The sequence below is a fragment of the Bacillus rossius genome, chromosome 18 (assembly GCF_032445375.1).
Source record: "Bacillus rossius redtenbacheri isolate Brsri chromosome 18, Brsri_v3, whole genome shotgun sequence".
NCBI lineage: Eukaryota > Metazoa > Arthropoda > Insecta > Phasmatodea > Bacillidae > Bacillus > Bacillus rossius.
In genome coordinates this window covers 5,333,178-5,359,010 of record NC_086345.1, presented here as the reverse complement: position 1 = coordinate 5,359,010, position 25,833 = coordinate 5,333,178, and the positions used below count along the sequence as shown (strand labels likewise).

The 25,833-nt window shown below is 40.6% G+C and overlaps 1 protein-coding gene across 3 annotated transcripts in view; it reads left to right on the top strand.

The window, feature by feature from the left end:
- LOC134541341 (ubiquitin-conjugating enzyme E2 W) overlaps positions 1–25,833 on the top strand; it is a 129,168-nt gene that overhangs the window by 39,096 nt on the left and 64,239 nt on the right. Inside the window, exon 2 of one of the 3 annotated variants that reach the window (XM_063384762.1) lies at positions 2,872–3,051. The exons of the other annotated variants lie outside the window; for them this stretch is intronic. Coding sequence (XP_063240832.1) covers positions 2,992–3,051 — 60 coding nt within the window. The 5' untranslated portion in view covers positions 2,872–2,991. The remainder of the gene's footprint in view (positions 1–2,871; positions 3,052–25,833) is intronic. 3 annotated transcript variants of the gene reach the window in all.

Below are 25,833 nucleotides of genomic sequence, written 5' to 3'. Positions count from 1 at the left end.
GAGATAAACTTCTCACGCGCGTACCTAAGTACACGCACCCCAATTTTTTTTTTATTTATAGACAATTTATACACTTGTGTAATAACTACAAACAATTTTCAGTTTAGTTACTCGTGAAAGTTTTTTTTCCCCCTTCTAAGTGTGCTGGAGTAGTATAAAGGAAATATGCATATGTATATGTGCTATTTAGACTTCATTAAAAGTTAAGTAAACAAAAAAAAAAAAACTTATAAATGAGGAAATATGGCTTCCGAAAATTGTGTACGTATTTTTTTTGTAAAAAGGACATACTAAATTTAAAATTCAAATTTGATACTATGTCAGCACCAGAGAGAAATTAAAACTAAGTTATTAATCTAGTATACTTTATTCCCTCACTGGGTCACTGCTAAAAATAATAATAAATAAATAAAATTAAGTAAAATTGGTTGTCTGTAAAGTCGGTTTACGGACGATAGTTTAACGTAACAACATCATAACAAAACATTGATGAAATGATTGCATACTATTATGAATAAAATTGAATCATTTTTATTGAATTATCACTATTTTGTATGGATATAAAGGAGTGAAATTAAAATCTAAAATTAATTGAAAAAATTACTTTTATTTGCACTCATTAATTCAAATATGTTTGCTATTTAACTTCTTCCAAAGTGTGTTATTCTGTTAAGGATATGACGATGATAGGAAAAGTAGGAAACGAATGGGAGTGTTTCAAGTTTAATGTGCCTCGAAAAAGTCAAATCGATGGTTGTTCCAATCGAGTGTAAGAGAGATAGATGCGGCGCAAGCGTACAATGAGCTTAAAGAGGACACAGCGTAACGGGACAATGTGCGTAACGGAACACTTTTTCGTGCTTGCAGCTGGCGTTCATTGATTTATTAGACGTTGTCACGTCAAAAAAAACAACATATATGTAGGTTTATTAGGTTCTTAACTTTGGTTCTTCCCAAATTTGAGTGATGTTGTATATTTATGTATGACTATTACGGAAAATTATTTTTTTTTAAGAAATTAGTCAAAACATAAATCCATAAAAGGTTGGCTCTACCCATTACGCCGAGTCATATATTCTTCGAATCAAGACAGGACACAGTCGGGGAAAGTTCAGGGATACGGAGAATTACCAGCGTGAAGTCAAGGATTCCGAGGATAGCGTGGCACGCAAGGGGATAGCCCTGGTCGCGAAGAGCTGCAGATTTGCTGCACTCTGCTGACGTCAAGATAGTGTTCCGCCCAACTTCACGGTCTTTTTTTCACTGTCATTTTCTTAAAGGGGAGAGGCAGGAACCGGGATACATCGTCTTGGTTTCAAAGTTTTTAGTACATGATACTTTAATTAGTTTATTTTCTTCAAAACTTGGCTCGGTGAAATCATGTAACATATTGCTAAGATTTATTAATAAATCGTCGTGTGGGAAACTACTGGGTTCGTAAAGGATAGCCCTTTTTAAATATTTTATTACTACACAGTTTTATTGATTGCCGATATTTACATCACTAACAAATAGTCTTATAAAAATGCCTAATAATCAATTACACTTAAAAATGTATATTCCCCAGTCACTCGGTTCTTACACACCGCACACCTCGCTGGGCCGCACCTCTGGCGCAACTCTCGCCGCAGCACCCCTCGCGGACCATCATCACAGGACTCCGTCGCCGCACTCCGCCGCCGCCGTCGCACTTCCCTTCGCCAAGGATCCGCTCGATGCTTCGCTCGGGACTCTCGCCGCACCCGCAGCACTCTCGCGCAGACTCTCTCGCCCCGGAACTCCGCCGCACCCGCGGTACTATCGCCCGGACTATGGCACCGGAACTGAACTCTGAACTCAACTCTGAGACCGGTGTCCTGGGCTTATATAGGCCCAGGCGCCACTTCTAGAATTCACGAGCGCGGCTGGGGCCAGTCGCGTCATTCCGTTCCGACCCGACGCCAGAATTATCGAGAAAGGCGTCGGCGCACGGAACTCCCCAGCTGCCAGGTGTCAGGTTAACGGCGCCGCGTGGGGAGAGGAGGGCAGGAGGGAGGGGAAGCGGCGACCCTTGTAATCCAGCATGCGCGCGCGGCACGTCTCACGTTGCGGCGGCCACGTGACGTCAGTGGCCTTGCGGGGCCGCCAGCCAGCTCCGAACCTGGCGCGCCGCATCCCTGCTTACGTTTCGTAACGATATAATTTAATGTCTGAATGGATTGTGAGTTAATTGACGTTGAGAATTTAATTATTTTTTAATGACTACAATTGTATTAAAACTGTACTTTTATACACTTATGATCGTTAATTTTTTATTAAATAACTAATTTCTCTTTACCAAGTTAAATTTTAAATATCTGACGATAAAATGTTGTTTTTTAGCATCAAAAACTGTTGAAAAGAACGTGGAGATTTTTCGGTGTGTATTTCCACCCCCTCCCCTTAAAAATAATGATATTGTGTGGAAACTATGCGGAGCACCTCTGAAAACATCATAAACCAATCAATAATCTTACAAAAAATCATAAAAAAAACACATCAAAATCATTTAATGTTATACCGATAATCTTCTTAAAGGAATAATTGCGAACCCTATTTCTGCGTTGATTAATTCATTAGCGTATTTATGTATTTAATAGTAGATTCCTACAGTTAATGTGTTTGCTTCTGCTGCTACTGCCTTTTTTTTCTTCTTATCGAAAACTGTTATCGGGCTCCTATCCGAATCGAACAGACGTGGGGAAAAAAGAAGTAATCGAAACAAAAATTATAATTTATATTTTTCTAAAGTTTTTTTTCTCGCGAGGGTTCTGTTGCGTCGGGGGTTTGTTGCACCCCGCGCGGGAGACACTGGGGCGGTGTTGTCGGGTCGTCAGTTCACTCCGGTCGCAGGTGCCGCGTGTTGAGGGGTGGAGGAGGAGGAGGAGGAGGAGGAGGAGGAGGAGGAGGAGGAGGAGGAGGAGGAGGAGGGACCCTGAGGCTCGCATGGCGCGCGGCTGCTGAGGGCCCGCCATGGCCGCCGTCAAGACGAGCCCTAGGGCCAGGCCCACCCTGGACTCCTCCAGGTGGCAGGTGAGTGTCTGCGCCGTCTCCCCGCCACCTTGCTGACTCCACCCAGGGATACCCTCTGGATGGCAACACACGTTCACCTCGTTTAGGGTAAAATTTCAATCCGGATTGAACTTGGAGTGGAGTGAGGAATCTAGATTGAAATATTACTCAAAACACTTTGTTGTGGACTGAAGTCAGAGTGAAGTGAGATAATCCACTCCACTTGTTGAGGTGGACTGGACTGAAGAATCCGGATTGAGATTTTACTTTAAACACCGACTGGAGTGAAAAGAAAACACGCACGAGCAAGCCGCCGCCATATTGTTATTGGTCTCGTTACATTTCAGGCATAATTTGTGAAAATGGCAAAAAAAAAAAAAAAAAAAAGAGCAGAGGAATGTGTGGGCAGAGATGGAAGTAGAGTTATTGTTGGGCGTAATGATTGAAAAACATATTTTAAGATTGCTGGACGGTAAAAAAAAGTATGGGAAAGGTGAGATATTTGAGTTGGTGAAGGCAGAAATGGACATTGCGGGGTTCAAAAGATTAGATCGCACCACAACATTTTCAGTCCATGTTGACTCCAACTTTGATCTTGTTTACATTTCAATCTGGATTGTGATATTTACCATAAACGAATTTCGTCAGTCTATGTTCGTTACACATTCACTCCGAGTTCACTCCACTCCAGGTTCAATCCGGATTGAAATTTTACCCTAAACGAAGTAATTGTCATTAGACCGGAGTCCATAGCGAATTTATGGCTCATATATGTTTACATAATTATATACGTATAAATGGATGTTGGTATATATGGTTTTGAGAAACTCCGACACCGTTTGACCGACCACCATGATCGTTTGGCACCTCTGAATTGTTTTTTTTTTTCATGTAAAAGGTTTCTATGCTGTCTATTTTGCTATAGCTCGCCAATATAATAGCACTGTAGCTCATCAATTTCTACACCGTTCAACCGATAGCCATGAAAACTGGTGAACGTAGAGATTTGATTTCAAGGGGCATGCGCGGCCAATATTGAATTCTCTGCCGATCTGCAGCTCAGTCTTTTGGATACCCGTATGTCCTTCCACTATTGTATCGTGGGAATAGCGGAGGACCATGGCTCTCACAGCCTTCGGAACCCACACAAATGTCTTCCCCCTGACAGTTGACATAGTAGATGCTGTAATTCTCCACTGTTAAATGTTTACAGCCACCGGCTTCAACCCGATCAAAGATAAGACACCCACCCCTCCGACTGTCTCATAGGTTAAAGCTGTAAGCAAAAAGGTGCAATAGCAATTGATCAAGTGACAAGCCGATCACAAGTTAAAGACTCCTTTGATAAGGCGCAGGAATAACTTTTCTCGATATTTGGCCAGTAGGCAAAAAGAGCATCTACAAAACGCGAATGCTTTGCAAGTGACAGGCTGGGCCTCTTTCAGGTCTCCCATGGTATACTCTCCAAAATAAACATCTCTATGGATACACTCTTTAAATCTAAAATCTACTGACCTAAGCAGTACTGCACTTACTAAACTCAGACTTAAATTATCACAGTAATACACACAGAACCTATCAGAACCTATCATATCACGTGATTAAATATATATTATACTTACATATTTTTTTTTGGCAAAAACAAACTCACAATTTAGAGACACTTGTATAGCTTTTACAAGTTATGACTAATCTTAGCATTAAGATTCATTGACATCAATTTTCCATTAATTTGGTTTAATTATGTGTGTTTGTTTCCATGTATATTCCACCAAAAAACTATAACAACTCAACAGTGGCTCTAGTCGTCCTATATATATATATATATATATATATATATATATATATATATATATGCTCTTGACAATAGGTTATTTATATCTTTCCTTGTGATTTTCTACAAACATTTTTTTCTGTGCTGCTGACTACTTAAATCATTCCACTAAGCACCAGAATTATTTAGAGTTTATTTAAAACTGATATCTAAAATCAGAACAAAATTTACTATTGGTGCACTAATAAAGATTATCCAAGACAAAATTGATAGACTAGAAGAGTTGAGGTTTATTCAAAACAGGTTATGACATTTATTGAACACATCTTCCATTGCCAAGTTATTTTACTAACCTTTACAGAGTAATTAATTATTATGGCTAATCAAAAAAAAATTAAATTATCGATCTTGTAATGTCTCCTGGTAGACACACAGCAAACAAGGTAGAACGACTTACACCTCTCGCAACCACGATCTCAATTTAATTTCTAAACATAATGTTTTTTATGTAGCATGTCGCCTGGAATAGTGTCGTACCAGACATCGAGGGAGGAAAACTTAACAGTTTCAACACCGACGACGACCAATATTAAATTGCAACTTCCCACTAGCAATTTAATACGCAGTTGCAACCAACAGAACTCTTGTAGCCCCACCCCAGCAGGTATGGCTGACAACCAGGACAGCCCAAACATGTGTTGTAGTCGCAGGAGATAAGGAGTGGCATCTCTGTTCGAACTTTGAATATATATACTGTATAGAAGTCGCGAGTGGATAGGATTTACTCTACGTTTTTCAAGAGCGTAAAATGAGCAGCTTGGGAACTTCACCGCTGCAGTGCGCTGCCGTAACGCCCTGTATCGTCTTAGTTGTTGTGTACACGTTAGAATGCAGCACTGTCGCCCGCTGTCATTCCCCGCACCCCTCATCCATCATTCACTGCAGTTCGAGGTCGTTCAACGGGAGGGGGAAGGGGTGTTTGAAGAGTTCGGCACTTGTCCGCTAGGGACCACCACAAGTCGATGCCCTAGAGATGGTGGCGATTGCGGCGGTGAATTAACCAACTACCTCAAAACCGTATTAGAAATTTTAACCTGGGCTGGCGACTTCTATACAGTATATATATTCAAAGGTTCGACGCAGCAGACGATAGAGGCTCGACGAAATCTTCCCTCTTGGCGGCGCAGCGAAATTAACCGGTATAAAGTTACAGCACACAGCTACAATTCGTTACAAAACATCGTAATGCTCTTCGCCTGGCAGATGTTCACAGCACCATAGCGCACAGCTGAGCGGTCGCAAAACGCCTTCGTTGAGAAGTTGACTGGAGAGACCTGTCGCTATTGTATTGCAGTATCATATCAATGTTACCTCGAGAACCACATTGCTTGTTCTCAAAATTCATTGTTTCTCCTTTCGAGCGACAGCCAAGACAATAAGATTACTTTACTTTTATTATTTATGTGGCCTACAGCTTGCACCAACAGCCATAGGGTACTTTGTCCTTATTCGAATCTTTATCATATCTTATCAATCAAATCTCTGTATGTAGATTAACACCCATGCCTTACCCGGGACTCGAACCCAGAACCCCCCGCACCGCAAGCCGGTTTGCATCCGACTGCGCTACGGAGGTCGGCAGACAAGAAGATACCTACCTCCCTTCCAATTTACAACACTCGTCTGGACCCAACCACCACTATCACAAACAGAAAAATCCCTGCTTGGTTAGCCGAGCATCGGCGAAGCCTGCTGACAGGGAGGGTATGTCGCGCTCCGAATAACAACGTCCAGGAAAGTGGTGGTGTATGTTGCGCTTCACTTAACCACACTGCTATACCACACACACGCCCAGCTTGTGGCGCTGTGTATGTCCCAGAAACGCTTCAACACCACTTGCTTGCCCAGGATGCTCACAGACCCAAAATAACTCCTGCACGGGGCAGAATCCCTACTCTAGAATGAAACAAAACCAAACAAAATATGGCACTCCGAAAGGAGTTTCGCAACTTGTAGGAAACATGGGTAATGTGACGTTACGTCATGTGATGTGAAATGGTCGATACAAGCATTGCGTTTGATTTTTGTAGTAATTTTTGTCGCTAGCTTTATTATTCAATGTTAGCTGTTATTTGTAGTCAGTAAAATGTTTGCAGTTATGTATGTGACTGGCCTGTAGACACTATGGACTTTGTGACCAAGCGTTGTTTGTTATGTCATTATAAGGTTAGTGATGTTGGTAATAATAACAGTCCTTGTTATATGCATGTAATACCACAATTCGGATATTTATTTGAAACTGAAAATTTGCAATAAAATGTTTTTTTTTTTTTTTTTTTTTTTCAAACTATGTAGGCAGTGTTGTAACATTTTATAACCTCTCTTAAATGAACCATCTTTTAACATAACTTCCCAATTTAGCAAGGACAATTTTTTACAGTTTGAATGGTAAAAAGTGGCCTGATGAAATTTTTTTTGCCACCTAAGTTGTGAAAACAAATGTTTTTCCTAAATTTTAGCGTGTTTGATGTTATTTTGACTTGTTATCAACATTTGGGGTTATCAAGAATCGTATAACAAAAATCAGAATAGTATAATATGAAAATTTGTACCCATAGAATCTAATGATTTGGTGCAGGATGTTGAAACTATCTGCCTCGTCAAAATATTACGCTATGCCCCCATGCATATTATCTTTGCACCACAGATATTTTAAAACTTAGAAAAAAAAAGCTAATTGCTCTAAATCTATAAATTTTGTTTATTCATAACCGTCCTTTAGGTAGGTATTCGGGAACATCTAAAGTCTTCAAGGTCCCTCGTTGTAGCAAAGCGAGTGGATAGTTCTACTAGTGAGCGTAAGCAGGATTGGATTAGCAGTAGAGTAGGTGGTAAACTCGCTCGGATGTAACAGAGGCTTTGGGATCATGTTGGGAAAATACTTGGCCAAAGATCTCGAAGAAAGACCCCCTTTTGCAGTCGTTAACATGGTGCCACTTCCGAAAAATTTCTACTTTATGTTTTGTGGTCCCCAGTCTTCAAACCATCGTCAACTCATTAGTTACGTATAAAGTAACTTTTTTATGGACACGAATCTTTCAGAAATTTTTCACAAATTACTTCCTGGCTGGTAGATAAAATAAACTGATGGGTAATCATGGCCGAGTGTGTTAATAGGGAAAATTGGACCAAGATAGAATAAATGGGGAAGGTTATTAAAAAAATAATACTAGAACTCTTTTAACATAAAAAAATTGGTGCATCCGTTAGGAGTTATTTTGTGTGGGTTTCTTGTGTGGTTGAAGTTAGCGCCGATTCTGTGGAAGCAGTTGAGGCCTTATTTAAAAACTGCCGACAATAGGCATTCTACTCGCCTCTCGTGATTGTTTCGAGGAAACGTGCATTATGACCCTTATTCCCCGCCGGCTAGCGTGGGCTCTCTCTGCTCTGCTCTGCTCTGCTCTGCTCTGCTCTGCTCTGCTCTGCTCTGCTCTGCTCTGCTCTGCTCTGCTCTGCTCCCAGGACCTGGTCCTGGCTCCAGCGACTCTGTGGAGACATTACTGACGATGTTCCCACCCGTGCAATTACATACAGCATGTCCACAAAATAACGCCCCACTTCCAATGGTATTACTATAACAGTAAAATTTAGACTATTTACAATAAATCTCACATTCAAATGAAGGTAAACTAACCTAGTGTTTCTTACAAAAGTTCAATACGTGCACCTCTAGTTACACGGCACACATCCAACCTGACGTCCAATTCTTCCCACACTTTGGTTAACAAGTCCAGAGTAATGGAAGCAATATCCTCTTTAAATCTGTGTCTCAACTCTGGCATATCCTTAGGTACTGGCGGAACTTAGACATGATTTTCTTAAAAAAAAAAAAAAAAAAAAAAAACCGCATTGCGTTATGTGTGGTGAACGTGGAGGCTAGCGAAAAAGAGCTGTGTCATCTCGAACCGCCTTTACTATTGGGGGATGGTTTTGCCACATGGGGGATCACAAACTTTAAACGAAACGCACGGACGATTTTAGGGTATTTTAGATGTAGCTGCGCCAACCTAGTCAAACTTTCATTTCGTTTCGATCACCTGAACGGGCAATAGAACCTAACCTCCTGGGATGAAATATCAGAACTATTTATAATGTAAAATACATATTACATATCCTTGTCTGCCTTTTACTTTTACAACAGAAAAAATAATCCAATAGGTGTACGCAGGGACGCAAATCAGTAATATTCGCAAGGGGCCTCGCGGAAATTCGAATAATAAAAGGGGGGGGGGGAGGGGGGTAGTTTTGCGCGTCGGGTTAATCGATACAAGTCACCTCAGGATAGGGTGCTTGTATGTTGTATACCGTCCTTATTTTGGCCTAAACGCATGCAACCAGCAGAAATATGTAAGATATAACAAAACAAGTTTATCAACTAAAATATGTTTTTTATGTTCACGTTCATCAACCCCGTTTCACATCGACGCTTCTGAAAACGCAGGAGGGTCCCTCATGGAGGGGTTGCTAATTGCAAGTGTTAGGACATGTGACTCGGGGCAAGCCCGTAGCCAGGATTTTTTTTTAATGCGCGGTCAGGTACAACCATTATACAATTTTGACGTGACGTCTAATAAATCGATGAACGCCGGCTGCACGCACGAAAAAGTGTCCCGTTACGCACATTGTCCCGTTACGCTGTGTCCCGTTACGCTCATTGTACATTTGCGCCGCATCTATCTCTCTTCCACTCGATTGGAACAACCATCGATTTGACTTTTTCGAGGCACATTAAACTTGAAACACTCCCATTCGTTTCCTACTTTTCCTATCATCGTCCTATCCTTAACAGAATAACACAGATTGGAAGAAGTTAAATAGTAAACATGTATAAAAGTTATAGTTAAAATAATCTGTTCGTTAAAGTAATAAACATATTTGAATTAATGAGTGCAAATAAAAGTAAAATTTTCAATTAAATTTTAGATTTAATTTCACTCCTTCTTTGTATCCATACAAAATAGTGATAATTCAATAAAAATGATTCAATTTTATTCATAAAAGTATGCAATCATTTCATCGATGTTTTGTTATGACGTAGTCACGTTAAACTATCGTCCGTAAACCTACTTTACAGACAACCAATTTTTTTTATGATCATATTTTCTTTAGAGTTGGCTTTTAAAGTAAGTACTGATTGTATCACACTAAAATCTCAGGGAATAGTAGAACTTTTAGAACTTCAACGTTCACGCATAGAAATTTAAGTAATAATGTTTTGTTTTTTGATAAAAGAAAATTGAACATTTATATAGGTATTTTGGTTTTCATTTAACTTTCTTTCATACTTGGTTGTAATGTCAATTATTTGATGAACAAGTCAAACGTGTATATATGCAAAGCAGCATTAAATATAGATTACTTAAAAAAAAAAAAAAAAAAAAAAAAATTCCTGCCGCTTCTTTGTATGAGCTATATCGCTCTATAGTAGAAAGGGTACATACACATAAATGCATCCCGCTAAGGATTAAGATAATTCTTCTAAAATATTCTCTCTGTTAAACACTTAACGTAGCCAAGTTGCTTTAATTGTCTCATCCTGTCTCTTCGCCTGTGTTTCTTTTCTTTTAAAAATCCTGGGGGGGACGGGGCCCGACCCTGCGCGGGGTCAGTGAATGTTAGCTCTCCCCGGGTTGTGTGAGAGGGTGAGTGGGGTGAGAGAGGAAGAGAGGGGAAGCCCGCCGGAAATGCCTCTCGCCTCTCGAACTGGGACGCTCCCGCCTCGTCTGGCAGGAGACGGCCGTGGCTTGGACCGCGTCCAGACGTTGCCGCGTCTACACGTTCACACATACCGTCACGACGAACCCTCTTTCCAATTTTTTTCCCAGCATCTTTATACCTTTACTGGTCAGTGGCGTAGCCAGGATTTGTGTACGGGGGGTGTTAAGAAGCATGCGCCCCCCCCCCCCCCCCCGTTTTAAAGCCGGTGGTCCGGGGGTCCTCCCCCGGGAAAATTTGGATTTTAAGGTGTAAAATAGTGCTATTTTAGCAGTTTTCGGTACTAAAATTTAAATATTGTAATGGTAAAATTTTTATTAATTTTAATATGAAATTTGTTTGAGTGATGAATAAGAAATTAATTAAAAGATTTGGTGCTAAGGGGGGGGGGGGGGTGTTTGAACCCTACGCCCCTGTTGCTGGTAATACCTTATTTTAATTCTTTAGATTTATTTTCCCCCTGCTCGTAGCAGTGTTTACGAAAGAGCTCCGTGAGCTGGTAGCGTGCGAAACCCAACTGTTGGTGGTGGGATTGTGTTATTTACACGAGTGAGTATCTTGCTCAGTAGGTGATACTTGACTTGTCAAAACAACCCCCCCCCCCCCCCGTACTGGTGCTATCAAGCACCGAGAAGTCTCACGGCAGTTTCGAAAGTCTTGGGGAAAATCGGAGAATACTCCCGGAATTAACTATATATCGTAGGGGCCAATGACTCAAGTTAACAACACAAATAACATGTCGTCACCCGTATGACTTCTTTTTTTTTTACTTTCCTGACTTCCTGTGGACACAGAAACCGTTATGTTTGCCTCGGTTGGCTCAAAACACCGTATTAAAAAAAAACCGGACTGATAAACCCCACTGTGTGTTGGGATGGGAATTGAAATGAAACGGTCAAAGGCATTTCGGTATCGCTAGCCCTTTAATATTGAGCTTGGGGTCCAGACTTTGTTGAATGCTGGCATGTCTAGTATTGTGTTTCTTTTCTGGTGAGACTGTTCAGGCTGGTGTGGCATGTCAAGCTGGTGTGGCTGGTGTGGCATGTCAAGCTGGTGTGGCTGGTGTGGCTGGTCAGGCTGGTCAGGCTGGTGTGGCTGGTCAGGCTGGTCAGGCTGGTGTGGCTGGTGTGGCTGGTCAGGCTGGTCAGGCTGGTGTGGCTGGTGTGGCTGGTGTGGCTGGTCAGGCTGGTCAGGCTGGTCAGGCTGGTGTGGCTGGTCAGGCTGGTCAGGCTGGTGTGGCTGGTCAGGCTGGTCAGGCTGGTCAGGCTGGTGTGGCTGGTGTGGCTGGTCAGGCTGGTCAGGCTGGTCAGGCTGGTCAGGCTGGTGTGGCTGGTCAGGCTGGTCAGGCTGGTCAGGCTGGTCAGGCTGGTGTGGCTGGTCAGGCTGGTCAGGCTGGTCAGGCTGGTCAGGCTGGTGTGGCTGGTGTGGCTGGTGTGGCTGGTCAGGCTGGTCAGGCTGGTCAGGCTGGTGTGGCTGGTCAGGCTGGTCAGGCTGGTCAGGCTGGTGTGGCTGGTGTGGCTGGTGTGGCTGGTCAGGCTGGTCAGGCTGGTCAGGCTGGTCAGGCTGGTGTGGCTGGTGTGGCTGGTCAGGCTGGTCAGGCTGGTGTGGCTGGTGTGGCTGGTCAGGCTGGTCAGGCTGGTCAGGCTGGTGTGGCTGGTCAGACTGGTCAGGCTGGTGTGGCTGGTGTGGCTGGTCAGGCTGGTCAGGCTGGTCAGGCTGGTGTGGCTGGTGTGGCTGGTCAGGCTGGTCAGGCTGGTGTGGCTGGTGTGGCTGGTGTGGCTGGTCAGGCTGGTCAGGCTGGTCAGGCTGGTGTGGCTGGTCAGGCTGGTGTGGCTGGTCAGGCTGGTCAGGCTGGTCAGGCTGGTCAGGCTGGTGTGGCTGGTGTGGCTGGTGTGGCTGGTCAGGCTGGTCAGGCTGGTCAGGCTGGTCAGGCTGGTGTGGCTGGTCAGGCTGGTCAGGCTGGTCAGGCTGGTGTGGCTGGTCAGGCTGGTCAGGCTGGTCAGGCTGGTGTGGCTGGTCAGGCTGGTCAGGCTGGTCAGGCTGGTCAGGCTGGTGTGGCTGGTCAGGCTGGTCAGGCTGGTCAGGCTGGTCAGGCTGGTCAGGCTGGTGTGGCTGGTGTGGCTGGTCAGGCTGGTCAGGCTGGTCAGGCTGGTCAGGCTGGTGTGGCTGGTCAGGCTGGTGTGGCTGGTCAGGCTGGTCAGGCTGGTGTGGCTGGTGTGGCTGGTGTGGCTGGTCAGGCTGGTCAGGCTGGTCAGGCTGGTGTGGCTGGTGTGGCTGGTCAGGCTGGTCAGGCTGGTCAGGCTGGTCAGGCTGGTGTGGCTGGTGTGGCTGGTCAGGCTGGTCAGGCTGGTCAGGCTGGTCAGGCTGGTCAGGCTGGTGTGGCTGGTGTGGCTGGTGTGGCTGGTCAGGCTGGTCAGGCTGGTCAGGCTAGTGAGGTTGGTGAGGCAGGTGTTTCTTGAAAAACGATTTTACAAAAAAAAAAAATGACGCCAAGTGAAGCTCGGTCGCCCAGAATTCTGCCCGTGCTATGATCTAGAAGCAGTATGTAAGTTTTTAAATTAAATTAATATTTCGTAACCTTGAAATGCAAACTCATTGGTTGCCATTTGTTACGTTTCCGTGCATTGTGGAAGCAGCAGGCGCGATGGTGGAATGTACCGCGAGATCCTTCTCTGTTGACGTGATCCGTCTCCGTTGTCCGTGCCATTTTATAACGGGCCCTAGCAGAGTTCTTATGTGCTAGCAAACACGTGACACGCTCACTTGCCCAAAAAACAGCAATAATGATGTGTAAAAACGGCGGTTAACGGACAGAGTTTTTTTTCACGTGTACATAACCAAAGCAACTCAAGTTACTCATTGGTTTATCTCATCCTCTTGTGTATTTAATCACCAGAAAAAAATTACCCCACATCAATAAAACAAGTTTGACCATCCTGGGAATTACGTTATTGGTCATACTTGGTCTCTGAATTCTCCCTCCCCAATACGTATAAGAAAACAAACTTAAGTGTTTCATACCCAGTGACTTTTATGTTGGTACGGTACGCAGTAGCCGAAACTCGCTCTACACGAAGAACTGGTTTATTGAAAAACAAATAAATAATTAAAAATATAAGCAGTGAGCGTCTGGATAATTTTTCAATTAAAAAAGGGTCAAGAACCTGTACAAAATTTTAGCGCTGTTGTAAAATGATATAATTTAAATAATTGGGTGTAACACCATTATTTTCCGTACGTTTTTCTGATTATAAATTTTGTTCAATAAATTTCTACCCAGACCCTCAATGTTCCATGTCAAATACTTGCTCTAATATTTGCAATAAAAAGTCATTCTGCTCCAACTTAAAAGGCTATAGCGGCATTGGGAAGCACTGTTGGACGTATGTTTTCAACTTGTTTTTTTTTTTCCATGATGAATCTGCAACGGAAGTATGTCGGTCACAATCTGGCTCATCTGGGTTTCTATTTATATGTACTCCATGGTCCCAGGTCGTATATCGTAGATAGCTGGTTGACTAGCATGGTCGCCTCTTACAGCTACTTAGCTCATTTGGCGCTCTTTCCCGCTCTCTTCTATTCGTGTCACCGGAAACAGTTTTTTTCTTCCTTCCACTTATTCGTGTCGAAGAAGCACTTCTCCATCTCTCTCTTCATCTCCGTCATTCTTTCTCTCTTTCTTTCTCTTTTCCTCTTGGTTTATCTCTTGGCCTCTTTTATTCCTATCTCCCTTTCTTGTTCTATCTACCTTTCTCTATTTCTATATTTATCTCTTTCTTTATCTTTCTGTTTACTTCTCATTCTTTCTGACTCTTTCTCCTTTCTCTGTGTAGGTTCTTCCCACTTTCCTTTTCTATCACCGTGTTTCTCTCTTCTCTCTTTTCCAACGAAGATTGCGCCTGAAACAGAGTTAGTTGTTCTCGCGGTTCCAGGTAATTGGATCGTCGTCAAACTACTCCAGGTTCCCTCTTACTGGTTCTGTGTTCAGCTGTGAACAAGCCGCGCGCGCTCAAGGAAGGAAGACAAGCACCCACACACGATGTGCCGAGCTTCAGGAAGAAACCACGCTATTTGAAGTCTGCTCAAGATAGCCGAATAGCGCGTTTTTTTTTAAGGAAAAAAACCACTGGAGAATATTCTGAAGGCGGACGATCTGGCAAATCATTAGGTAGCGGCAGAACGTAGACACGATCTTTTTATGAAGCCACGAAGGAAAAAAAAATTGGTTGTCTGTAAAGTCGGTTTACGGACGATAGTTTAACGCGACAACGTCATAACAAAACATTGATGAAATGATTTCATACTTTTATAAATAAAATTGAATCATTTTTGTTGAATTATCACTATTTTGTATGGATACAAAGAAGGAGTGAAATGAAATCTACAATTTAATTGATAAATTTACTTTTATTTGCACTAATTAATTCAAATATGTTTATTACTTTAACGAAGAGATTATTTTAACTATAATATTTTATACATGTTTGCTATTTAACTTCTTCCAATCTGTGTTATTCTGTTAAGGATAGGACAATGATAGGAAAAGTAGGAAACGAATGGGAGTGTTTCAAGGATAATGTGCCTCGAAAAAGTCAAATGGATGGTTGTTCCAATCGAGTGGAAGAGAGATAGATGCGGCGCAGGCGTAAAATGAGCGTAACGGGACACAGCGTAACGAGACAATGTGCGTTACGGGACACTTTTTCGTGCGTGCAGCCGGCGTTCATCGATTTATTAGACGTCACGTCAAAAATCGTATGGCGTTATGTCAGGTGAACGTGAAGGGCAGCAAAAACGATCATTACGACCAATCCAACGACCAGGGTCTTCGACTATCAACCACTCTCGGACACAAGAGATTCCAGTGGGAAGGGACTCCATCGTGCTGCCAAATAAAGTTTACATGTTCACCCTCTACCAACTGGGGAAAGAGCCATTCTTTCGCGCTGCAAGCGAGAAAAAAAAATCAAAGCTAAAACTGCTTAAGTAACTCTTTTATTGGGACATTGAAGCAACACTCTACAACGCTTGCAGTTCATACTATTAGATTTTATTACTGGGGCATTCTTTTATGGTCATACTGTTCTATAAGCATACTGTGTGAAGAAGCTTTCTTTCCAGCGGTTAGTCTGCGGGACACCTACAACATTGGGTCAAGTGTGGTGTTGGCATTGTAGACACGGTTTCAGAGGACTCTTGTTTTATGAAATTAACGAAAATAATTTATGGTAATCAATACTTATCAACCCTTATCAGGCTTCGGCAGTCACCATTTCCGCAATGTTTTGGGTGTTCCAACATGTCGATGGTGAGTTGGTGACTTCAACTACACTGTTAAAAACGGCTTGGCCTCTGGGTTGTAGCCTCGTCCAAAGCGAATGTACCACCGACTTTTCGGTGGACGTTGCAGTCGCCATCTTCAGGGTAGAGTTACCTACTGAGACTTGATGTAAGCTTTTGGACATACGCCATTACTAAGCACATGTATGTCTGTAGAAGAAAACTACAATAAAACCAAAATACAAAAACACAATTAAGCAAAAATTGCTGTTGTCAACACGATACATACACCACATAATATTCCATAACAATTTATTGGGGTTCAATTCATCATTTGTGGTTTTTTTTCCGTTCTCTTAGTCCAATTTTCTTTGTTTTTCTTTGTTTGTTGACCATATTCCTGTTATGGATATTATGTGGTGTATATATCGTGTTGACAACAGCAATTTTTGCTTAATTGTGTTTTTTTTAAAGATATCTTCTACAGACATACATGTGCTTAGCAATGGCGTATGTCCAAAAGCTTACATCAAGTCATGCACTCCCATTGCACAAATCTTTCAAAGATAATTACCTACTGAGGTTATTACCACCGAATCCTCATATGCCCCCGGGGGCTTTGCGGTCGTGATTCCAAAAGCAGAGCTTCCAAAAATCACTGGGTGATTTTTTACATTTACCCTGACACAGTTCTGAATCATTGGATTCGACGGCGCAGAGCGGTATAGGTGTGGGAAGTTGGTAGCTCACGTGCTGTGTACGAGCTATCGGGTTTGGTTGCTCTTTTCAGAAGTTAACGTGTGTCGGCGGGGGAGTGAAGCTCCCAAGAAAAGAGTTATGGCCGGTGTGATGTACGTGTCTTGTTGTTGTGATCTATAGCTAAGTCTTGTACTGTGCATTGAAAGTAACCTAGTTAAGTGGAAAAAGTGTAATGTAAAGCTGTGCCAACTGCCGCAAAGAGTACCAGCAGATACGTGCAAGAATGACGCTGGTCCACTCCGACCTGGAGACAGACGGAAAGCCTTCTTTTCACAGACGAGAGAGCCAAACTCCCGATCGTGCATCTTCGGGTCTTTTTTTGTTCATTGTAAATAAATATGGTGGTGTTGATAAAAGGATATTAATGGTCAATTAGGTTAGGTTAGCTATATTATAAATACTTTAAAACATTGTGGACGGTTGATTTGGTTAGGATAGCTACATTAAAGATACGGAAAAAGATGAACTTCGGGGAACTTCGGGTTTTGGCTCTCTCGTCTGTGAAAAGACGGCTTCCCGAGACAGACGCACAGGCATATAAACATGTCGAGCGTGGTCCGATGTGGGAGAAAAAGCATGGACTATTATCAGTTTTTTTTCTCCCAAAACAAGAATGGTTGATTGCTGTTCCTGACTTGAAATAGAGGAACTATCAGGTCAATTTATTAGTGATTGGTTAGGAGAGTGTAAAACATTTACCTAAAGCAAATTAATTTGTATTGTCTTAAACTAGAACTGTACTGGGAAAGTTAACCAGCCTTTTGATAATCTCGCCTGAGAGTGGAGTGTTTCTCCCGATTGGCTGGGGGTGCTGGCGAATCGGTGGCCTCTTCTCTCCTGATTGGCTGGCCTGTTTGGCCAACCGGATGCGACCTTTATTTTGTTAGATGCAGAGCTAGGTTTTGAGGTTTTCTGAAGAGTGGATCCCATATTCTGCTTAATTTGTAGCCATCTTTTCTATTTATATTTGCTGGGTGTTTTAACATTTCTACTGATTCTCGAATGTATCTTTTCTTGTATTTTCGGATGTTCGCCATCTTGAATTATGACGTCACCATTGTCCATGTTTCAATGATCAGTGTAAGACTGATTGTTGTGGACAGATATCTTGAGTGCAGTAATTAAATTTATAGTGTAGACATTAACTTAATAAATAAAACTGTACTAATTAATTGGGATATCCCTTACGAATCCAGTAGTTCTCCCCACATAAATTTTAGCAAGATTCTTATAACTGGTGACTTCAATATCCTTGGTGTCGATTTGACTAACAATCAGACGAGTAATGTTTCGCATCAGCTATAAAAACCAAAACTAATGCCCTAATTTATTTCATCTCTGCTACTATTGGTCTCTAGCAATCCAATTTTGTATTCTGTACAAAAAAAATATCTTTTAGATCTCTGTCTCACAAATACACAATCCTGTTTTGTCCAAAAAGCATTGGATCCCTCGCCCATCTTTACTCATAAATATTAAACTTCATATTAAATTATTAAAAATACAACTAATATTTCTTATAGAAATTATAAATTGGTTGACTGTCTTGGTCTTGTAAGTGTAAATTTTATTTATTACCCAACTGACCATATCATTTATTAGGTATATAAATTATTATATTCGGACATCCGTCAAATTTTTTTAAAATAAATATCAATATTGGTATTTGAAAGAACTTATCAATACTTTAAAATCTAAAAGGCACTTTCATAAATTATATAAACGTAATTTTAACCCAGTATATATATTTTCTCTTAAAAACGTAAAAAAAAATCTAAATTTTTTAATTACCCGGTGAAACAATACTGGATCCAATTTATTAACAATAATATTAAAAATAATCCTAAAAACTCTTTGGCATTATTTTAAAATAATGAGAATTGGTTATGAACACAATTATCTATGATTAACGGCACGGTTACTAACGATCCTTTAAGTATTTCCACTTGCTTTACTTCCTACTTTTCCAGCGGTTACATTTCTTCTAACCCATCGCACACTTTACCAACTTATGCAATATATAATTGTTCTATCCCATTGTTTATCAGTGATAGTCAAGTTTTGTGGAGCATCAAAACACTTAAGTTTTCAATGTCAAATATATATAATTTTTATACTAATTCTGATTCTCTTATATGGCTTTGTATTTCATTGATTAGATATAAATTAGAACATCATTTCAATATTTGGAACAATTTAAGCAATTCGAATATTCTCAAAATCGAAAAAATTCAATCAAAATTAATCAGTACTTTTAATAATAAATCCTTGAATCATAAAATAGATTTAAGCTCTAGTCTCGTTTTTTTTAAGAACAAGAAGGATAATACTAAATGCAAAATTGTAAGTAACTGCTTGAAAAAAACAAATTAGATTATAATTTACTTGTTAGATAACATTGCCATTAAAGTTCCTACTTTTAATAAACGCAATCGTCCTCTCTTGTAGTGTTATACAGGTAAAAATTAATGATACTTCATGTAGATTAATAAATAATTTTAGTAAAATTTATACAATTTTTCCCATAATAGAAAAAAAAGTCAATGTTCCTAAAAATCCTTGCAAAACTTAATATACTTGATATTAATCAATAGTTATTAATTTTAATACTTTATAATAATGGCTTTATGTGTTTTTGCTTGTTTGAATTTAATTTTTTTTATCATATGGTTAATATATATTTTTTAGTGTGTCACGTGTTCTGTGTTTGTCTACGTTTTGACCATATATTTTATCCGTCTGTGGTTTTTTTTCTATGTATGGTGTCTGTCCCCTTGGAGTTAAGCTGTGAGTAGACACGTGGCAATGCCAGTAAATGGCCACAGAAGTAAACCAGTGAAGAAGACCACCACGACGGGCTGTCGGCGTGAGAAGTGTTCTGAGAGCCTGACGGCCTGTAGCCGTGTCGGGTCGTCGCGTGTCCTGTTATAACTCCCCCGCGGACAGGCGAGTGTTGTGCTTGGGAGCCTGCCAAGAGCCTGCCACGGCCTGCCATCAGCGCAGGGGGAGAGGAGCGGCGCCGTCTCTCAAACAACCCGCGGAACGAAAGGTGCGATCTCATCAGCCGAGTTCGCCGCAGATACGGCCCGTGCCACGTAACTTGCTTCAATAGGACAGCCGCGCAAAGGGGCCATCGGAAATCTTAATTTATTTTTTTTGACGTGAGAACGTCTTAAAAAATCGATGAACGCCGGCTGCACGCACGAAAAAGCGTGACTCATTGTCTCACGTTCCGCCTGAGCCGAGCGCGCAAGAACCGGCCAACCACCGTGCGAGAAAATATTCTGTAATATCAAACAGGTTAAGGCGGGCTTTTTTAAACTTATCGTTCGTGGTTATATTTAAACAAATTATTTAAATAAATTTGCAGAAACTGTGAATAATATTTGAAAATTAAAAAGTATGCAGTTTTTCATCAATGTTTTCTTATGACTATCACGTAAAATTATAGTCCGTAAACCGACTTTACAGACAACCCCCCTCTAGGCCCGGGCACCAGGCGGTCCAGTTGAGTTTCGCAATATTTTTTTCCGTGTGTAAACATCTTAGCTCTCTCGGTATACGGCATTTGGTAGGAGTGATTTCGTTGACTGGAACGGAATTTAAGGATCGGAAATGATGCTGCCATCTGTGGCATATGGCGCGAACCAAAGTTCACAAATAGAAAAAGGGGAAACTCCATAGTATTAACTTTTCAGTGAGTTTTGCACATTGGGCATCATTCGAATAAAATTCCTTGTCGAAAATAAGGTTCAAAGCCGGACGTTGTAATGAGACAAGCAGTTTTATTCAGAGTTGCGAGTAGTGTGTAAATGCCGATCCGGCTAAAAGGTTGTGCCAAAATTTGTTGTTGTTCTCCGTGTGCTGCTGGTTATTTCTGACGAGACACCTGCTGGTATCCTTCAAGTGATTATGGTTATTCCTGAGAAAATAATCCCTGCTTTTTTCTTGTAATAAGACAAGCAATTTTATTCAGATTTTCGTTTAAATAGTGATTTCTGTCACCAAATCAGCACTTACAATATTTTAACAGGTGGAACACAGACAAATAAAAAGCTTCATTACCAGATGTTTACTTAGTCTTAAAACAACTGAGAAACACTATCATGTGGACTACAAACAAAAAAAAAGATTAATTACTCAACCAATTACCATGCCTTGAGACAGCTGAGATGCCAGACGAATCTCCTCCTCCGGGATGTCTAGCAAAGCCCTCCTCATCACGCACCCCACATAATAAATAAATAATATTTACCTCTACAAAATTTGTAATGACATCAGTTGACAAGAATCGGGGCTAATTGCAACAAGTTCTTTTGCATGAGATAAATTAACGTTCGCTGTTGAATGGAGCTACTGTATCCAGTTGGAGCCTTGTAGTCTCGTAGCCAAGTAGCCATGCAGCCTCTTAGCCAGTTGGAGCCTTGTGGACTTTTAACCTCGTAGCCATGTATCCTCGTATTCAGTTGACGCTTTGTGTTCTTGTAGCTTCGTCGTCCTGTAGCCTCGCTGTCTCCTAATCTCGTAGTCATGTTGCCCTGTAGCCTTTTAGTCATGTTGCCTCGTAGCCTCGTGGTCACGTGTTCTCGTAGTCTTAGCCATGACGCCTGTAGCCTCGTAGCCTAGTAACCACGTAGCCTTCGTAGCCAGTTGGAGTCTTGCAGAATCGTAGTCTTGTGACCTTGCAACCTCGTAATCTTGTAGCCATGTAGCCACGTAGTCCTGTAGCCTCGTAGTCTCGTAGCCTTGTAGTCTTGTAGCCTTGTAGTCTTGTAGCTTCGTAGTCGCATAGCCATGTTGCTTCGGTGCCTCGTAGACTTGTAGCTTCGCAACCATGTAGCCTTGTTATCTTTTAGCCAAATGTCACGGGAGCAGTTGGAGCCTTGTCGTCTGGTAGCTTTGTAGTCTCGTAGCCATGTAGCCTTGTAGTCAGTTGGAGCCTTGTAGCCTTGTAGCCTTTTAGCCTTGTACTCTTGTAGACTCATAGCCAGTTGGAATCTTGTAGACTCGTTGGCATGTATCCTGTAGCCTGTAGCCTGTAGCCTGTAGCCCCGTAGCCCCGTAGCCTGTAGCCCCGTAGCCTTGTGGTCTTGTAACCTTGTAGACTTTAGATTGGTAGCTAATTATTCTTGTAGTCTTGTAGCCAAATGTGTTGAGCCTGTATCATATCCCTGTGACGAGATAGTATCCCTGTGGCAAGATCGTATCCCTGTGAGGATATCGTATCCTATTGACGAGATCGTATCACTTTGATTGAGAACATAGCCTTGTGGTGAAATCGTATCATTTTCTTCCTAATGCCCTTCCTTTTTCTGACACATATGCTTCTGATTGGGTCGTTACCACAACGCCGAAATACCACAACGCCGAACGTACAATAACGCCGAATACCATAACGCCGAATTACAAATTGACCACAACGCCGACGACCCGAAAACTGCTGTGTACCACAACGCCGAATGACCACAACGCCGAATGACCATAACGCCGAAAAATGTTGCTGCGGGAGTGCCAAATGAGCAAACTGAAAACAACTAAATGAATTTATGTGTGTTTCTCAAAAGTACCTTAACGCCGAAATACCACAACGCCGAATGCCATAACGCCGAATCGGTAATTGACAACAACGCAGAATTCAATGTTGACGATAACGCCGAAATCCAAATTGACCATAACGCCGAATCTATACTTGACCACAACGCCGAATCCGTATTTGACCACAGCGCCGAAACCCTAGCGTGTTGCCTACCAGCCAGGAACCTAAACGCAGTATTTGGAAACTTATTTTCTTTATAACGAAAGCAGCAAAGTTTAGAATCTTATCTGTAGTTGTAAAGTTGCACAGTTAATTAAAGTAAGTTATAATTGTCAGTTATTATATGAATTGTTAGCGATGATTAGTAGCCCCGGATACTTGGTGAACGGAATAGTTATTTATAAAATCATTCCTCTCGAGCTGTCTCCTGAGTTAATACTTCGTTATCATTTCATGATAGCATTTAAACTCACTTCCATGTATCATTATTAACCGCAATGCCTAAGTTTCATTGTGCACTGTGTAGGTACATATAATTGAAGTAGGTATTCAAATGCTTGGAAAACATTTAAGACTTTCAAGATGACTACATAACATAATTATGCATTGTATTAAGGTGGTTTGGACGCAATAACAGTTGTAGTTTTATATTTGTACCAAACAATGTCCAACTTTTAACATTGATTGCGGTTTTCAATGGTTTCCCGAAAGGATAATGCTAAAATGGCGCGGTTGAGATATTCGGGCGTTTTTAGGGTCTTGAAAATTACATTTCATAAATTCCTTACATATCGCAGGGGTTTGTGAATTTTTTCATGTTAAGAATAAATCTTGTTCTAGCCGCAAATGCGTTCTTAAATGCGATATAAATGTGTTTAATAAAAAAAATAAGCATAGTACACCTAATAATTTTTTCTTGAACAGTTCGTATTTATGTTACAGATTTTATGAAAGTATAATTAGCGAACATATTTTGCTGTTTTTTTTTCATTCCTAGGGGCTTTATCTTGAGCCTAGCATAGAAAGAAATTAGTGTGAATTGTGTGATGCAATAAACAATAAATTAAATATTATTTACTTGGCTACTGTAAATTGTATGCACCTAATTATAAATTTATCTTATTTAAGCGTAGCGACGAATTAGTAAAATAGCATGTATGTAAACTGATAGAGCTAGAGTTAGGTCCCGTTCGTAAGTTTACTGCGTTCAAGAAAGGTAATTGGTTCGTGCAGGAGCCCAAGAACAAACTATTCTCTATACCGCGAGGGTAAACGTTGCTTCCGAAGAGCCCGCTAGAATGCGTGGAGTAGTGTGCTAAGGAAGGCGCGCTTTTGTCACTTACTCGTCTGTTCTTTTCCAAGTGAACGAAGAGCGCCGGAAAGTCCAAAACACAAAACGTGACAACTTCGTAGTCGACAGTGTGAATATTAATGTAAACTAAATGTATGTATGTTCAGTTAGAAAGCGTAGGTCAGATATTCTATTGGGTTTGCCATAAATTTACGTTGCCGTGATGCAGTAGGTACAGTGCGTATAGTGAAAAATCGTTACGTTTTTCTAGTAAGGCCTGTTCTAAAATGCAACGGTAACGGAACAGACGGGACCGAAAACGAAAACGGATCGTTGTTCCGTTCCGTCCGTATTTTTCTCTTTCTACAACTACACAGACCCGTAATAAAAACAGCCGGTAAATAGCAAGCGTGACGTCACATAAAACTAAGAGTATCAAATTAATTACTTTTTAAATCTTTGTATATGTACGGTAGTATATCTGGAAATATATTAAATAGACATTTGGAAAGGAATTCCGAAATAATGGAAGGCATAAATCCCCTCGTCTTACGTTTAAACATTTCATTTTAAAGTTTTTCTCCTTCTTGTCATATATATAGTAAATATTTTACCATGAAAATCAGCAGTTCGTTAAAATTCATCACGACGAAAAACACGCGAACAATTAAATCACAACACTTGTTTCCATTTTGTTTCTGTAAAGTAAAAATAAAAAAATAAAAATTTAACAAAAATAAATCAAAACAAATTGCGGGAGGTTATGCTGTCCACCCTGGATAGTCAAGGTCACTGTGCGGAATGAGTGTTTTGTAGTAGGAGTACGGGGGTGGTGGTGGAGGGTTAAACCAAATATTTTAGAATGACAATATAGGAAACTCGAGCCTTTTAACATGGTGAAAGCTGGCGACACCCGACAGCAGCGACCCTGGTGGCATTGCATAAAGGAACGCCCGCGAAATTAAAATTCCCATGTATTACAATGGGAGATACCAGCACAGATTTACTCTCGTCTCTTAAAATATTGTTGTTATCGTGAAATAAATTTACGGTGAATATATTTTTACTGAAACAGAGTATTCATATTTCAAAACAGTTACCCAATTTACAGAGCTATATTGATTTTTAAGACCATTAAATATAGTGTTACTGTAAACATAAAAGACAACCAAATGACGCAAATCAGACAGTTTTTAATAATGAAACATACTTAACTCTAAACCTGAAATTTTGTAAATCACATATTTTATAAATATTCCGTGAAAGTTGAAAAAAATTTTCCTCGAGGAACTGCTTAAAGTGAAAAAAACAACTTAAAAATTGAATATGAATTGTCCCGAACCAAAATTAAGTATTTTTAATGTTGCTAATTGAAGTCAACCAAACACTTATAAAATTGAGATTAATTTAATTTATTTAACATAACCAAACACTTAAAACTAATTTACATTATTTTTATGTTGAAAACCAAACATAAAACCTTTGAAATCAATAATTTAGGTAAACTGCTTGAAATACTACAGTGACAACTAAGTCATTCAGCATGAGTGGAGCGCAAATATACAAATTTGAGGATATTTAAATTATTTTTTAGGTAATGCTCTGGTTTAAAAATATACAATAAAAATTTAAAAACAAAATTATATTAAAATAGATTAAAAAATATTTTAAAACATTGAATGTTGAAATATGTATCATTGTTTCCAATAATGCACTATCATTTTTAAACAGTGGAAAAGGAATATTTGATTTAAACTATACACGAGTAAACATGGCTATAGCAAATATTGTAGTTCTTATTAAGATATTTGGCTATAGTTTCAGCCTTCGGAAAACTAAAAAACGACTTCTAACAGCTAGATACATCGTAATTATTGCAACCAAACATTGCACAAACTTTTCCAGTCATTATAAATAACTTAAACAGGAGAAAACAAAGAAAAAACGTCCATTCAAAATTATCAAAATAACATTGTCTCAAATGCGCTTACAACGTATGTCCAGGCTAGGCCGCCAGAATGCGCTGCTGAATGTGTCACCCGTTTTTTTGATGAATTTCCTATATTGTCCTTAAATATTTGGTTGAACCATCCTCACACTACCATAAACCTGTTTAGGGACTTAAGTGGGGGGGGGGGGGGTGGTACATATCCCACATTGTAAACAAACAACGTCTACCATCAACTACTAAGTACTATAACTACTATTATAAACGTTCATTTAGTAGTGTGTCAACGATGCGAGGGATATAATAGACTATAGATGATGATAATACACACAGATTCACGCAATTACTGAATGCTGGTTGTGATCTGCCATACCACTGGCGCTAAAATACTAAATTCTTCCACGCTTGATAACTTAAAAAAAATATTTTCATATTTGAAT